At 39.9% G+C, this 15464-nt stretch overlaps 1 protein-coding gene across 4 annotated transcripts in view; it reads right to left on the reverse strand.

Moving 5' to 3' along the window:
* Window positions 1–15464, reverse strand: part of KPNA1 (karyopherin subunit alpha 1) — a 57999-nt gene that overhangs the window by 8552 nt on the left and 33983 nt on the right. For 3 of the 4 annotated variants that reach the window (XM_058661970.1, XM_058661972.1, XM_058661973.1), the window contains exons 5-11: window positions 14141–14235; window positions 7348–7479; window positions 5768–5856; window positions 5335–5434; window positions 4615–4778; window positions 3277–3355; window positions 56–181 (exon numbers count right to left, since the gene is read on the reverse strand). In XM_058661970.1, the coding sequence (XP_058517953.1) occupies window positions 56–181; window positions 3277–3355; window positions 4615–4778; window positions 5335–5434; window positions 5768–5856; window positions 7348–7479; window positions 14141–14235 (785 nt within the window). The remainder of the gene's footprint in view (window positions 1–55; window positions 182–3276; window positions 3356–4614; window positions 4779–5334; window positions 5435–5767; window positions 5857–7347; window positions 7480–14140; window positions 14236–15464) is intronic. The other variant, XM_058661974.1, reaches the window with a different exon arrangement.

A 15464-nucleotide genomic window follows, 5' to 3' on the forward strand; every position in this document is an offset into this window, starting at 1 on the left:
TGAGAAAAACAACTTATTTCACAATAGAAACAGAGAAAAATGGATAGTATATTACCTGGATCTGTGCTCTATTTCCAGCTGTGATATTAGATATTGTCCAACATGCTTCCTTCTTGATTGATTCCTTTGGGCTACTCAACAGATGCAATAAACTCTGTAAAGCTGAGCAATTCAAAATTACCTGAAAGGAAAGGTTTTGAAATCTTACTGTATTATTCCTAAGATAACTGAATCTTTAATTTTAGGAAACCATATGTAAAAAAAGTAACATTGCCCCTTGTAAAGATGTGTGTCTGTGTGTAAAAACAAAGTAGTAACAGCTAATTGGAATTCCTAAGATTATAACACCAGTTTCACTGTATACATTCACAACTGCTAAACTGTACTTATCCAAGAACAAAAGTAGTAATGTTAATCAAAAAGGCCTCTCACTGACCTTCCCATACTACAGCGTAAGGCTTTGAGGTGGGTACATTTCCCCATACTTGAAGGTGAGTTTATTTGGACTGGTATCATGGTAACTGGTTAAGATGCTGCCTGTGATGGCTGGATGCGCTAAGGGCCTATCTGAGGCCTAGCTGCCCACTTCCAATTCACCTTCCTGTGCATTCAACTGCAGACAGTCACTAAGGGCCAACGACTGAGTCCCCATATCCCAGGTGGGAGACCCTGTCAGGAGGCGCTGGTTCCTGATTTCAGCCTATTATGCCCTGACTGTTGTAATCATTTAAGGAGTAAACCAGCAGTCCCACTGTCTCTCACTGTCTCTCCTTCTCACTGTCGCTTTGCCTTTCTTTAAATAAAAAAAAAAAAAGGGAGAGAGAAATCTATTTTGGTGTGCAAAAACATTCCTAAACTCATGAATATAGCTTTTTCATAATATATATTTTCTATAAACTTTGAAAACCCTGCTCTGTATCAAATGATCAGAAACTCTTATAAATTTTAAGTCTTTTATTATTCTATTAATTTTTTGGTGATCAGTGAACCAATACGTTCTTAATGAAGTATAATAGATGTTTATAGGGCACAAGGGTAAAAAAAAGACAATTCCACCTCTCAAAATTGGATACAGACAGACAAGACAAATACACATGGTAAGGGTCTCCTATCCTATCAGAAAATTTAAACCATAAATTCAGACTGATTAACACAGTAGCATTTATTTTACAAAGAATTAAGCATAAAAGAATGCTTTTCCTCTATGACTTTTCAAAGACTTTCTGAGTACAAAAACAAGAAATTTTAAGAGAAGTAAAATCACAGTTAAGCAGTACTTCCTAACAATTAATTGGTCGTAAGCATTAATATTCACTGGGCCCAGTATGGTAGCTTAGTGGCTAAAGTCCTCACCTTGCATGCGCCTGGGATCCCATACGGGCACCGGTTCTAATCCCAGCAGCACCACTTCCCATCCAGTTCCCTGCCTGTGGCCTTGGGAGGCAGTCAAGGACGGCTCAAAGCCTTGGGACCCTGCAGCCACTTGAGAGACCTGGAGGAAGCTCCTGGCTCCTGGCTTCAGATCATCTCAGCACAGCCACTGTGGCCACTTGGGGAGTGAACCGGCAGTGAACAATGAGAAGATCTTTCTCACTGTCTCTCCTCTCTCTAAATCAGACTTTCCAATAAAAATTAATCTTTTAAAAAGATTCACTAAAACAAATAAATGATTTGCCTTATGTGAATCTACTTCTAAGATATCTAACCAAAGGAAATTATGCTTACAACAGACTGCTAAGGAAATACCAAGACCTATCACAATAAATACATGTATGAACATACATTTGAACTATGAACAGAAAAAAAAAAAAGATGAGAAGGAAATAGAAAGATATTACTTTCATATCAGTGGACCCTGACACTCACATGGGTACCAGGACCGAGTTCCAGGATTTGGGTTTCAGCCTGGCCAAGTCTTAGCTACTGCAGGCATTAAGGGAGTGAACAGGACCCAGCATGGTAGCCTAGTGGCTTAAGTCCTCATCTTACATGTGTTGGGATTCTATATGGGCGTCAGTTCATATCCCAGCTGCTCCACTTCCCATTCAGCTCCCTGCTTGTGGCCTAGGAAAGCAGTGGAGGACGGCCCAAAGCCTTGAACCCTGCATCTGCATGGGAGACCTGGAATAGGCTCCTGGCTTCAGACTGGCTCAGCTCTGGGCATTGCAGCCACCTGGGGAGTGAAGCAGCGGATAGAAGATCATTCCGTCTCTCCTTCTCTCTGTAAATCTGCTTTGTCAATAAAAATAAACAAATCTTTAAACAAAAACAAACACCCCCCTACAAACTCAGGCTACAAGGATGATCACTAAAACTGTGAAGGAAGCTCAGAGGATGCCCCTGGAGAATGCCTAAAAGCAAGAAGAGGAAAGTTGACTGGAGAGAAAGATTCAGTGAGGCAGAAGAACCAAAATTCTTCATCCTCACAGAAGCCCTAGAAAATAAATCAGAAATTTCAGCTGGTGCATGTGAGACATTAGGAAGAAAAGTGGCTACAATAACCCACTGGCGGTGATAATGTCCTGGTAGTTAAGTTGAATGGACTTTAGAAAATAGGAATGAGGACTCTTTCTCACACAGGGTACTTGCCACATACAAAAGGGAGAAGCTATCAGAAAAGACACCAAGATGACAGAAACAACAAAAAAGCTGTTATTCCTAATTCTGATGCTCACAAGCACCACTTTTAGAGTTAGACAAATCTGCCTGACCCAAGGAAAAGTCATTATCTTTTTTTTTTATGGATTTATTTATTTTTATTGGAAAGCAGATATACAGAGAGGAGGAGAGACAGAGAGGAAGATCTTCCGTCCGATGGTTCACTCCCCAAGTGACCACAACGGCTGGAGCTGAGCCAATCCGAAGCTAGGAACCAGGAACCTCTTCCAAGTCTCCCACGTGGGTACAGGGTCCCAAAGCCTTGGGCCTTCCTCTACTGCTCTCCCAGCCACAAGCAAGGAGTTGGATGGGAAGCAGGATCGCCAGGACTAGAACTGGTGCCCATATGGGATCCTGGCACGTGCAAGGCGAGGACTTTAACCACTATGCTATTATGCCGGGCCTGAAAAGTCATTATTTTAAGGGAACTTAAAACTGTTAAAACAGGTCAAGAAATACTGAAGGTTAAAAGTGTATGCCTAAGACAACATTTTAAACATTGGCCTCATCAAATAGAATTAAATATTATGAAGAAATACCACACAGCTCAACATTGCTTTTGTGGGAAACACACACACACACACACACACACACACAAACCTTGCCATTTATTCATACCTGTGTCTGAATATCATCCCCTGTGACAATGTTTCCCACAGCCCGTAAAGCAGGGGACACCACTTTGTAATCATTATGCCTGTAATCACAAAGAAAAAAAGTTACAGCCAACAATTCTATCTATGACCTCTTTTCCTTAGGACCAAAATACAAAAGAAACAAATATGTGACATCAGTGCTCCTTAGAAGAGCTGTTTGTCTCTTCATTTATTACTTTTTTGGGAAAAAATACAAATCTTTTCAAATAACATTACCCAGGTATTCTATCAACTGGATTGTGAATTTACCCCTTCCTCAGCTCAGATCTCATATCCCCATTACTTAGACTTCCATGATACTGGAGCACAAAGTTATCATCAAAACAACAATTTTAGCCCCTAGACACTTAGACTATCTTGAAAATCAAGATGAGGACTTATACTTCAACACTAAGCTTTTTCTACTAAACCTCAGTCATGGCTAGTTAAAAAAAATTAAAACCTACATGAACCCTTTGTTATACATTTGAAAAAAGAAACTAAGTCCTAATGTCAAGCTAAACAAAATTATTTGTTTTCAGCTTCCTTCAAGATCCTTTTTTCTGATGTCTAAAAATAATTGGCTAAAGTGAATCTAATGAGTAACAATCTAATAAATAACAAATATAAACAATTGCTTTCCAGATTTTGGATACTATACTTTTGACAACATGACTATCATGTGCTTGTCATTCACAACAGCACTGTATTACTGATCTATATCCATTCTGTGGCTAACCATAATCCTAAAACTATGTAATGTGCATTTAATTGATGTAACCCAATCTACACATCACATTTCAAACAACGTCTCCTAGAATCTACTTTGCACTTTAATTTTTATCTTCCTTATAATTACCTTTTCTCCATTACATTATTCTATTTTTTTCTACTACTGGATAACCTAAAAATCTGAAACACAGTCCAAAATGATGTACATCCTTAGTAAAACTTACACTCCTCTTCTAAGGCATTACAAACAGAATAAAATAAAAGTCAATACCTGACACTATATTAAATCCTAAAAGTAACAATTTTAGTGACAATATGCTTTTTGAGGCCAACTTGTTGGTCTCAGGTTATCTAGTACTAGCTAAAACTATAGTTCAGGCTTCCAGTGCTACAACAAAAACCTGTCAGGCTCTGTATAAGTTTCAATAAAACAAGACAATCTGATACAGACATAACAAGCAGCAAAAGAGAGTAGCCTAAAGCACCATCAACCAGTGTAATACACAATTAATACTTAAACATTAGCGATTAGCAAACAAATATAACAGGAGAAGGGGCAGTCAGAAACAGCTGGTTAAAGATATCTTACATCAGTAGCTCCACAAGTCTCCTACACACTCCTGCATCAATGACTGCTTGAATTTTGTCATTGGGTCCATCTGACAGATACGAGAGGGCCCAGCAGGCATCCGCCAGCACATCAGTGTCACTGACAAATAGTAACCAGGAAAGCACATTCAGACAGGGAGAAACCTGTAAAAGGAAGATAGTCTGATTATGATATTAAATAATAAAAGTTAGAAATGAGATGAGATCCGCAAGACGGTAACAGTAGTCACGCTCTTGTAGATGAAGAAGCAAGAGACTAAGTGGCATTTCCACAGGAATGCTGTTTGTTAGTGATTTTGCAGCTTACATTGAAGCAGTAGTCAAAGCTCAAAGAAAATCATTTCAGGGAACACAGTTTTGCATACACCAATTCTTACAGTGAGACTCTTTGCCAAAATGCACTCTTTGCAGGCCAAAGTTAAAAGAACTAGAAAATTCTGTATTTTAGATTCTTCATTTTTAAAACTAAAGTTTTAAGATGAATTCATAGATCTTTCATAGCAGTGAAAAATAATTCCAATCAAAAAAACTACAAAAGAGAAAATAAATAAATAAATAAATCTGCAACAAATCACCTTTCTTGGAAACCGATAAAGTTCTATTTTAAATATAATCAAAATAATCTTTCCGTGAACATGAGTGGTCGTCCACTCTTGTAACTTGTATTTTTTCTAATATCCCACACAAGCACAGTTGTTACCTTTGCAAATTCTGGTGGTGGACTTTTCCCTCTACAGAGATTCGACAATGCCCATACTGCATTCCGGGTCATGGTCAGGCGGTTTTGCTTTGAAAATAACCTAAAAGCAAAATGCATATTATTCAATTATGTAACAGACACTAACATCCTACTGACATACATAAATACTACTAATGCTACTGATAAATATACGTCTTCAAGCAGTTTTCCTCTAGAACTTTTGTGAAGATTCATTAATTCTAATGTAACTAATTCAGACATTTCATCACTGGACTAAGACAGGTGTGACTAAGATTTAAGTGTTTGAAAAAAGCTCTGGACAAGTCAACAACAAACAGTAGCAAGCCCCAAATCATTTCCACAAAGATTCCCAAACCATTTCTTCTAAAGTATTTCATGTTTTTATTTATACAACATAAGAAATGAAACTTACTGCAAAAGAGGAGGAAGGATATTGCAGTCCAAGACATAGTCCCTGCACATGGTACTATCTCCAGCAATGTTGCCAAGAGCCCAGACTGCCTATAAAGGAAGTATTAATAAAGGACAGGTATATAATTTATTCCTTCATAAATTTCTCAAGAAAGATGCCAATACATCACAATTACACTTGATAAAATTTTATGGTAGTTATCCAATATTTTATACATGGATACATATTAATACTCCTCCACTCACCAAGAAGTCAAACAGTTGTAGAATTGGGATAAGAATACTAATACTATTTTCAAGTTCAAAGAAACAGAAGTATAATACACACGTCAGCGAATCACTTCCATTATCTTTATATGGAACCTCATTCCCCCCACCTAAGCAGCACTCCAAGTAACACCTGACTGATACAGGACAGAAATTCAAATGGCTTAATCAGCTCATGAAACATGAATACAGAGAACAATCAAACACAGATAACCTCATTAATCTTGGGGTGAAGGATTTAAGTATTCTTATCATGGGCCCGGCGGCGTGGCCTAGCGGCTAAAGTCCTCGCCTTGAAAGCCCCGGGATCCCATATGGGCACCGGTTCTAATCCCGGCAGCTCCACTTCCCATCCAGCTCCCTGCTTGTGGCCTGGGAAAGCAGTCGAGGACGGCCCAAGGCATTTGGACTCTGCACCTGCGTGGGAGACCTGGAAAAGGTTCCTGGTTCCCAGCTTTGGATCGGCGCGCACCGGCCCGTTGTGGTCACTTGGGGAGTGAATCATCAGACGGAAGATCTTCCTCTCTGTCTCTCCTCCTCTCTGTATATCTGACTTTGTAATAAAAATACATCTTTTTTTAAAAAAAGTATTCTTATCATAATGAGGGTTCTATGTGTATTCATACATGTCAAAATTCAACTGTGCAGAATAAATGCAATTCACTGTCAAATATACCTTTAAAAACCTGTAAAAGAAAATCACGGTCTTTTAGCAGCAATCTTCACAAATTTCATAAAGCTGGCATCAACCTTCCAAAAGCCCATGTTTTCTACAGCTTTTTCTGGACACAGTGGCAGAAACCTGCTACTTCAGTCACACTAAACTGAGAGATCTCCACAAGATAAATCTGTATGTCAGTAACTGGTTACATGGCCCAAAAAAGTATTATCTATAGAATTAAAGAATTCAGGACTGATTTTAAGGGATGAGCACAATGGCTCAACTGGCTCATCTTCACCCTGGCAAGCACCAGGATCCCATAGGGGTGCCAGTTTGTGTCTTGGATGCTCTGCTTTCTTTCCCACTCCCTTCTTACAGCTTGGGAAAGAAGTGGAGGATGGCCCAAGTCCTTAGGAACCTGCACCACATAGGAGACCCAGAAGAGGCTCCTGATCCCTAGCTTCAGATCAGCTCAGCTCCAGCCAGTGTGGCCATTTGGGGGAATGAACCAGCAGATGGCAGACCTTTGTCTCTTGTTCTCTCTGTACATCTGCCTTTCAAATAAAAACAAAAAACAAAAAAAAAAAAAAGAAAGAAAAAGGAATTTTCTGCTTCATCTGTTTCTCCTGTTTCTCTTCCTTTTCATTTCTTACCTGTTCCTGAACATCTTCAAACTCCGAGCTTAGCAATTCTATGAAGATAGGCACCGCTCCTGCCTGAATCACAATCCGGGTCTGAAGAGAATTTCCTGAAGCAATATTTGTCAGTACCCAAGCAGATTCAAACTAGAAAGATAAAAATAATTTTCGTTATCTTACTGTAACTTCTAGACTTGATTTTTTTCTAACAATAATACAGGTGTTGCACACAGAGTCTGATAAGAGCACCATTCACATACAGCCTGTCAACTGAACACTGTCTGAATTTTAAAAGAAGAATCCTGAGAAGAAATACTTGGACTGAGAGAAATGATCAGTGTCTAAACTTTCAGCTCAGGGTGATTTGACATGAGATCATAAAAAGGTAAGGGACTGCTCATATGCTAACACAGAGCTATCTCCCAAGGTATAAACACAAAGAAAAACAAAGTAATACACAGGGCACATCAGATAGTATCACCTTAAAATGTTAAAAAGTCACACATTAATTCACTGCAGATTATCTAAGTGTCACAACTAATTATAAACATTTTTGATACACTTAGAAGAGATATGGGGTTACAAGCGCAACAGGGTGGGAAAAACTTCTCATTGAAACGCCTTATATGACTTTTGGTCTTGTATCACACATAATAAAAAATAAAATAGCTTCTATAGGATGGACAAGGTGAAATGGGTAAAAATACAATCACAGTGAAGAAGCAAAACATATTTTAAATGCTGAGCAGGTTAAAAGAAATTAGAGGCATACAATTAAAGGACAACTTAAACACCTAAGTGCTTCCCATAATTTGAGAAGATGTTAAATGAAGTACAGAGATGAGTTTATTTCAGGGGCCAGGCATTTGCGACGTGGTAGATAAAGCCATTGTGTGTGATGCTGACATCCCACATGGGCACCAGTTCAAGTCCTTGAGTCCCTCTCACCCACATGGGAGACCCAGAAACAGTTCCAGGCTCCACACAGCCAATCTCAGACTGGTGCAACCATAGCCCCTGCAGCTTCTTGGGGATTGAACCAGCTTAAGAGAACTAACTCCCAGCCTCCTAAGCTGGTGTCCATCTCTGGTTTCCTTTCTGAGACATACCCATAACACTGGCATATATTTTGGGTCTTAATTGCAAGGAAATTTGAAATAAAAGTACAGGATGGTTCCTAAAATTCAAGTTTATTTTGCTAAGAAAGTTAAGCAAACCAAAAACACAAGCTGGAAGTATAAAATCAAACTGTCTCATCAGAGGTAGGCTTAAAGCGCAATCAACAGCAGAAAGCAAGTCAAAGAAATGATCATTTTGAGGCCAGGTGTTCAGCCTGTTTTTGGCAGCAGTTAAAATGCTCATAACCCTTGTAGAGTGCCTGACATCATTAATAGCTGACTGGATTGGCTGATTATTTGGAGACTTATTTATTTTGATTGGAAAGTCAGATCTACAGAGAGAAGGAGATACAGAGTAAAAGACCCTCCAGCCATTGGTCCACTCCCCAAGTGGCCACAATTGCCGGAACTGAGCCAATCTGAAGCCAAGAGCTTCTTCTGGGTCTCTCATGCAGGTACAGGGTCCCAAGGCTTTAGGTCATCCTGAGCTTGTTTCCCAGCCCACAAGTAGGGAGCTGGATAGAAAGTGCAGCAGCTGGGATACAAACCAGTGCCCATATGGGATCCCAGGCACATACAAGGCAAGGACTTTAGCCACAAGGCTACCGTGCCAGACCCTTGGCTTTGCTTTTGACTCAATTTGATGCTAAGACCCTGGCAGACAGTGGAGATAGCTCAAGTAACTAGGTTTTTAACACCTGTATAGCAGAATTGGACTGGATCTGATTCCTTCCATCGGCTCCTGGCCTGGGATTGCTGCAGCTGTCTGGGGAATGAACCAGCGGATGGTGTGTACACACTCCACTGCTCTTTTCTCCCTGTTCTGCTCTCTCTTAAAGAAACAAATAAATAAGCTAATCATGGGGAAGAGCAATCTTGAAAGACTATGATCAGCATACATACCTATCTGTATCAAAGAATAGAAGTATTATAATGAGATTGTGATGCAAAATAAATGGTAGTAAATAAGGAATATATGAAATAGTTGTAGTTACAATGATTAGGAACATGAAAAAGGAGTGACAGCTTGAAAACACGATTAAAAAAACGAAAAATCAGAACATTTATCGAAAGAACAATGTCCTATAGTTATGTAGTATTAAGATGATAACGTCTGAGTACAAAGACTGAAGAACAGAAATCAAAAAGTAATCTTCCTATCATCAGGGAAAGAAGAGCAAGTCGCCAAAAAAATGACCAGATTTACACAAATTTAAGGCAGTATGAGTAAACATCTGTGGGGGAAGCTAAACTGCCAGTTGAAATACCAGCATCCTATAGTAGAGTGCCAGTACAATCCCAGCTACACCACATCCCTTCTTTTTCTTTTTTAACATTTATTTTTATTGGAAAGGCAGATTTGCACACAGAAAGAAAAGAGAAAGAGATCAGATCCTGAGGTTCATTCCCCAAATGGCCAGAACTGAGCCAGGAGCCAGGAGCCAGGAGCTTCTTCTGGATCTCCCACATGGACACAGGGGTGCAAGGACTTGACCAGCCTCTGCTGGTTTCCCAGGCTCATAGCAGGGAGCTAGATCAGAAATGGGACAACAGTTACGGCAAGCACTGCAGACAGAGGATTAGCTTGTGAAGCCATTACGCTGCCCCCCAGCTACGCCACGTCTGATTCAGCTTCATGCTAATACACCCAGGAATGCTGTAGAATGGCCTGAGTAGTTGGCTTCCACCCATCCAGGAGACAAGGATGGAGTTCCTGACTCCTGGCTTCAGCCTAGCCCTGACTGGCTGCTGTGGCCTTTAGGGAATGAACCAGGAGATAGAAGATCCTTGTCTCCCACTCTTAACTCCCCCCGACCCCACAGCCACTCTCTATAACTCTGCCTTTCAAATAAATAAATTTTTATTAAAAAAAAAAAACACCACATGCACAGGACACATACTACTTTGCAATTTTCATCCTGTGAAATTCTTTATCTACATAAGTGTCTGTAACACGAGTACATACCTATGAGAAGGGGCAGGTGGGGGATAAAGGTCTCCCCTTGGAGACCCAGTGCCTATGAAACTCTGTCATAAAATAAAGGAAAAAAAGTTCTCCCCTTGAGTACAGACCCAGCTGACAGAGAAAGCAACCACCCATGTGTCTTTAGCATTTATATATATATATTTTTTAAAATGCAAATGCATTTTGAACTATGTAACTTTCTCTTTGTCACAGATTGTATTTTAGACTGTATTTCACTAAGATAAATTATCTTTTGTAATTTTTTGCTTTTACAGCCTTGGGCACTGGATTACATTTTAATGTGAAGTAAGAGTTCTGAAACAGGAAAGCCCAGAATTAATGAGAAAAGCAAATGCATGAAGCTATGAGACTAATTTCAGTAATCATACAACTCAAAACGAAATTAGTGACCTGATAAAAGAATCTAAGAAACAGTATCACCCAAAGGAACAAACAGTGGTCAACTAAAACCTTCACTTCCTTCTCTTTTTAACTACTATGCTCTTAGTATCCCAAGAATGACATCATATGGAAACAACCTATCAAGCAGCTATAGCTGTTTATAAACTAACTCCACTATTGTTTACTCCACACTGTCCGGAACTTGCTGCAGCTGAAATCTGCACATTTGAGATTGGATGTTTTCTTTCCTCTCTCATCCTCTACCTTCCGGTGCTCAGTTCCTTCAATAAGGAAAGTGAGAGTTCAAAGCTGAAGTACTTCTGACCTCCTATCAAGTTTCCCACTCCAGGTTGAGGTACGCCTGGTTCCCTTTCTCCACTTGGATCAGGACTCTGTTGCTGACCACCTTGTCGGTTCCACTCTGGCTCCTAGCAAATGCCAGGCTCACCTGGAGAGCAAGTGAAAAGAAAGGCTCACATCAGAAAAGTAAACCCAGATATCAAACTCTGCAGAGAACAGTGCCTGAGTCCTCTGAGCGACCTTCCAGGAAAGGCAGAGATCAATGGAGATGGGAAAGACACAGCAGGATGAAGGCTTACTGCAGTTTATCACATTAGGCTTTGAGAGGAGACAAGAAATGCAGGAAAGGGGGAAACTATGCCAATTTAATTCAAATACACAATTTTCAGAGGTGTGCCCATCTCAAGTTTGGAAATGGAGGTAACTGGCCTATTTCTAGGTGTTGTGATATGTTTCTTTCAGGTTAGGGAATACACCATCTTGGCACTGTTACGCAGTACAGACACTGGGTCTGGACTCAAAACACAAACTAGGCCCAAGAATAAAACACAAAACAGACCAGTCTCATGCCGAGGGCTCAAGTGTGCCTGAGACCTCACTGTCACCGAGCTTTACAACACACACAGCTCACAGCACCACTTGCTGCCCAAAGCCTAGATTCCCACATTCCTCTAAGTCTGAGGGCCTGCAAGGCCCAAAGCAGATTATGTCTACCTTCCAGGTTTGGGGTGCCTCACTGATGTTGGAAGCTAGAAAGACAGACCCTTCACTAGATTTGTAGCCCTTCATCTACACAATAAGAAATAAGTCCATCCACCAAATTTATTAGTGAGTTACGTCACCAAATCGCCTTTGGTGGGGGAGGGGATAAGATTCTGGAAAAGAAGTGGCAAAAGCCCTGTTCCGAAGAGTCACTATTCCTATTTCTGAGAAGCAGGTAGGATCACCAAGAAGGCCAGTATCCTCCAGGAAGACAGAAGCTTTTCCAGCTTCTGAGATGGCGAAGGTTACCCACTAGTCACACTGGATAAAAGACACCACACTGTGCTTACAGTCACAGAAGAAAAGCTGGAGATATGATACCTGCTGGATAATCAAACACGTTTTCTGGCTATTTCACTGTTTTAGAAGATGTAAGGTAAAACTCATAAGGTGGTCACTTCTAGAGGAATCATCTTTAAATCTTATAGACTTAAGTCTGCACTGAATGAAATTTAAGAATTTGGACAGAAACAAATTAGAGCTTTCTGAAGGTTTTTACCTTTTTGTGTTATGATGTCAGATTTTTACCTTTATTGTTTATGTAAGATGTTAAGTTATAGAAGTACTGACTCAAAATAGGATTTACGTGTGTCAACCAGGAGAGGGCGCTGTCTGAGAACATAAAGCCCTCTTTTGACAATACAGAACGAACGGGAAAACACATGGCTAACTTTTTTTTTTAATTTTAGATCTGGAAGTTAATATCATCTTTTATTACTGTATTAACAAGCTAGACCTCTACTACCACCTGTTAAGAACTGCTAGGTCCAGAAATAAATTCAGTTATCTCTTAACTCCTCATTCTCAGAGATAGATTAAAAAACAGTGTTTTCAGAATGAATAGAATGATACACATCCCTGCCTCCCTCTTCCTACAAAGTACTTTAAGAGATAAACTGCAATAAGGCACCTCAGTGGGTCCTCCTGGATCTCTTGGCAAGCTGCTTACAAGGACTCAGGCTCTGTTCTCTGCAGTGTCGAGTGCTGGATTTCCTCTCTTTTTTTAAGTCTCTCTCTCCTTGCTCTCAGGATGAAGGTGATCGCTCAGGTTTCTGGTGATCCTGGCCTTAGATGGGGACCAGAATTACAATTCAGGAGGCAGCTAGCAAAACGGAATCTTAATTCAAATGAACATGAGATTGGTAAATGTCGAACTGGAGAAGAAAAACTGACAGGACATCCAAGTACTCTACCTTTTCTGGATTTCCTGCTTTTCCTCGGGAAGGGATTCATCACTGCAACAAGGATGTGAAAGAAGGAAACAGAGGGGTAGGAGAGGAAAGGAGAGCAAATCTCACGACAAGCATCAAGGCTTACGGATACCCTACAGCAGCCTGGTCAGAAAGGAACCTGGGACCAGTGGCCATTATTTATAGAAAGGCCCCAATTCAATGTGATAGCAGCCTGAAGAAAGACAAACATAAGGGAGGGGGTAGGAGGTAGAAGTGAATTATCATTAAATTAACTTGCTATTGACAAATGGTTGCTCAGAAAAATAATCTCACTTTGTGATCTACTTGGCACTTAACCAATTTTTACACTTAGGCTCCCTCTGAAGGACCTGCACCCTTGCCATGAGATACTAAATGTAGCAATTTAGGGATCACAGATATCCATCAATAACACAGATACTGAAAAACAACCAGTGTACTAAAAGTCCAACTGTATTCAGGGGAAACAATACAGTTTAGTAACCTGCAAAGTGAGTCAACTGACATTTGGCTCCCTTTATTATAAAAACTATCCAATCCAGATGTTAGCGATTTTCTCCGGGAATCCCTATATACTTCAGTATTAAAGAATTGAACTGACATAGCAGAAAGGACAGATCACCGGCAAGGCTATGTCCTTGTCAAGTCTTCTGCAGTAAGGGGAACCAGGCTTGGGAATCAAGGACTCTGATCTGGCCCACATAAGATTTACTCTAAAAAAACTAACAGAGCTTAACACTTCCTTACATCAAATGTCGTGCAGCCTATACTTAGGTTTCTATCTAAAATGGAACCTCTAACACAAACAGTTTCTCATCAGAACAATATTACCACAAATCATGATGAACATGGTAAATGATCAAAGTGACACAAATTCTGAAGATGCCTATATGTTAACAGAGCTATAAAGGTAACTTGCAATGTAGTTGTAAGAGATACTATTATAAACATAACCTTTGTAAACATTTAAAATAAGTAACAAACTTATATGCAAAAATAAGAATTCACAGTAAATCTAGTTATTAGGCAAGAATGAAAATGGTTCGCACCTGCAATGTACAATTCTCTTTGCGTTTGAGGAACTCCACAAACCTGGCCACCACTCCTGGAGTGCTGATAACTTCATCAATAGGAGGATTAGGTTCTGTTTCCCCATAAAACAAAGAAAAACAGCCCTTTGATTTCAATGCAGACTTTTTATATATCAAAATTACTTCATAACACTCCTCATTCATTGTCTACCTCTTTCATGCTGGAAATCTACTCCCCAAAAATACTAAAATTGGGTTCACTCGTGTTGAGATGTGACTACTCCGAATAGTTTCACAACAAAGTTAATCCTTACCATGAGAATGAAGGATGGTCATATTTTGAAAAATTAAAAATAATGCCTCCAATATATTAGAAATCTTACAAAGTCGGGGAAAATAATATCAGATACCTAGTACCAGTATTTGCTAATTTCCTTCTGGCCCCTTCCTGAACCAGATGCGGCTTATGTTTTTAAAAAACAAAAATTGCATTAAACGAGTTTCATGTGCTTCAGAATTAACTTAGCACTGGTAATAGTTAAGCAAAAATCAGCAAGGATTTATTCAGCCTGACTTTTCAGGTTAAGTTCATCTATGACAATTCAGTACACTACAAACGGAGCCACTCAATAAAAAACTTTAGAGGTAACAAACTTCATGAACAACTTCAGGAACAGATGTAACAAAAGTTTTTGAGGAAATGCACAGAGCAAGATCCAAAAGTGACACCTTCATCACAGGACTAACTAAGAGATTCTGAGCCAAGTTCATGCTTTACTAAAAAGAGGAGATTAACAATTGGCTCAACGCTAATTTGGATAGGGCTCGAATGACATGCCCTTTACCTAACTCCACATCCCATCTAGCTCTCTGCTTGTGGTCTGGGAAAGCCGTGGCGGATGGCCCAAAGCCTTGGGACCCCGCATCCACATGGGAGATCCAAAAACTCCTGGCTTCAAATCAGCTCAGCTCTGGCTGCTGAGGCCATTTGGGAAATGAACCAGTGGATGGAGGATCTCTTGTCTTTCCTCTAAAATTAAATAGATCTTGTGCCCGCTTCAGCAGCAAATACACCAAAAATAAATAAATCTTAAAAAGAAAGCCCACGACTTTAATGCCAAAATCTTAAAATAGTTCATAAAGAAAAGCATTAGTGAGTTTAGTCCACTAAAAGCAGAATCAGCCATTACCGTGTCACACTAGCAAAACAACTAATGTGTCCTTGTACACTAAGCTAGCTCCCTTATCCCATCCTCTAACAAACCACAGACCTGGAGCACTGTATTCTAATTACCACATTGTCAACAAGGGTGCCAGCAAATGATTACATTCAGGAAAGCAG

This window comes from Ochotona princeps, chromosome 3 (genome assembly GCF_030435755.1).
Source record: "Ochotona princeps isolate mOchPri1 chromosome 3, mOchPri1.hap1, whole genome shotgun sequence".
In the NCBI taxonomy this organism is placed as follows: Eukaryota; Metazoa; Chordata; class Mammalia; order Lagomorpha; family Ochotonidae; genus Ochotona; species Ochotona princeps.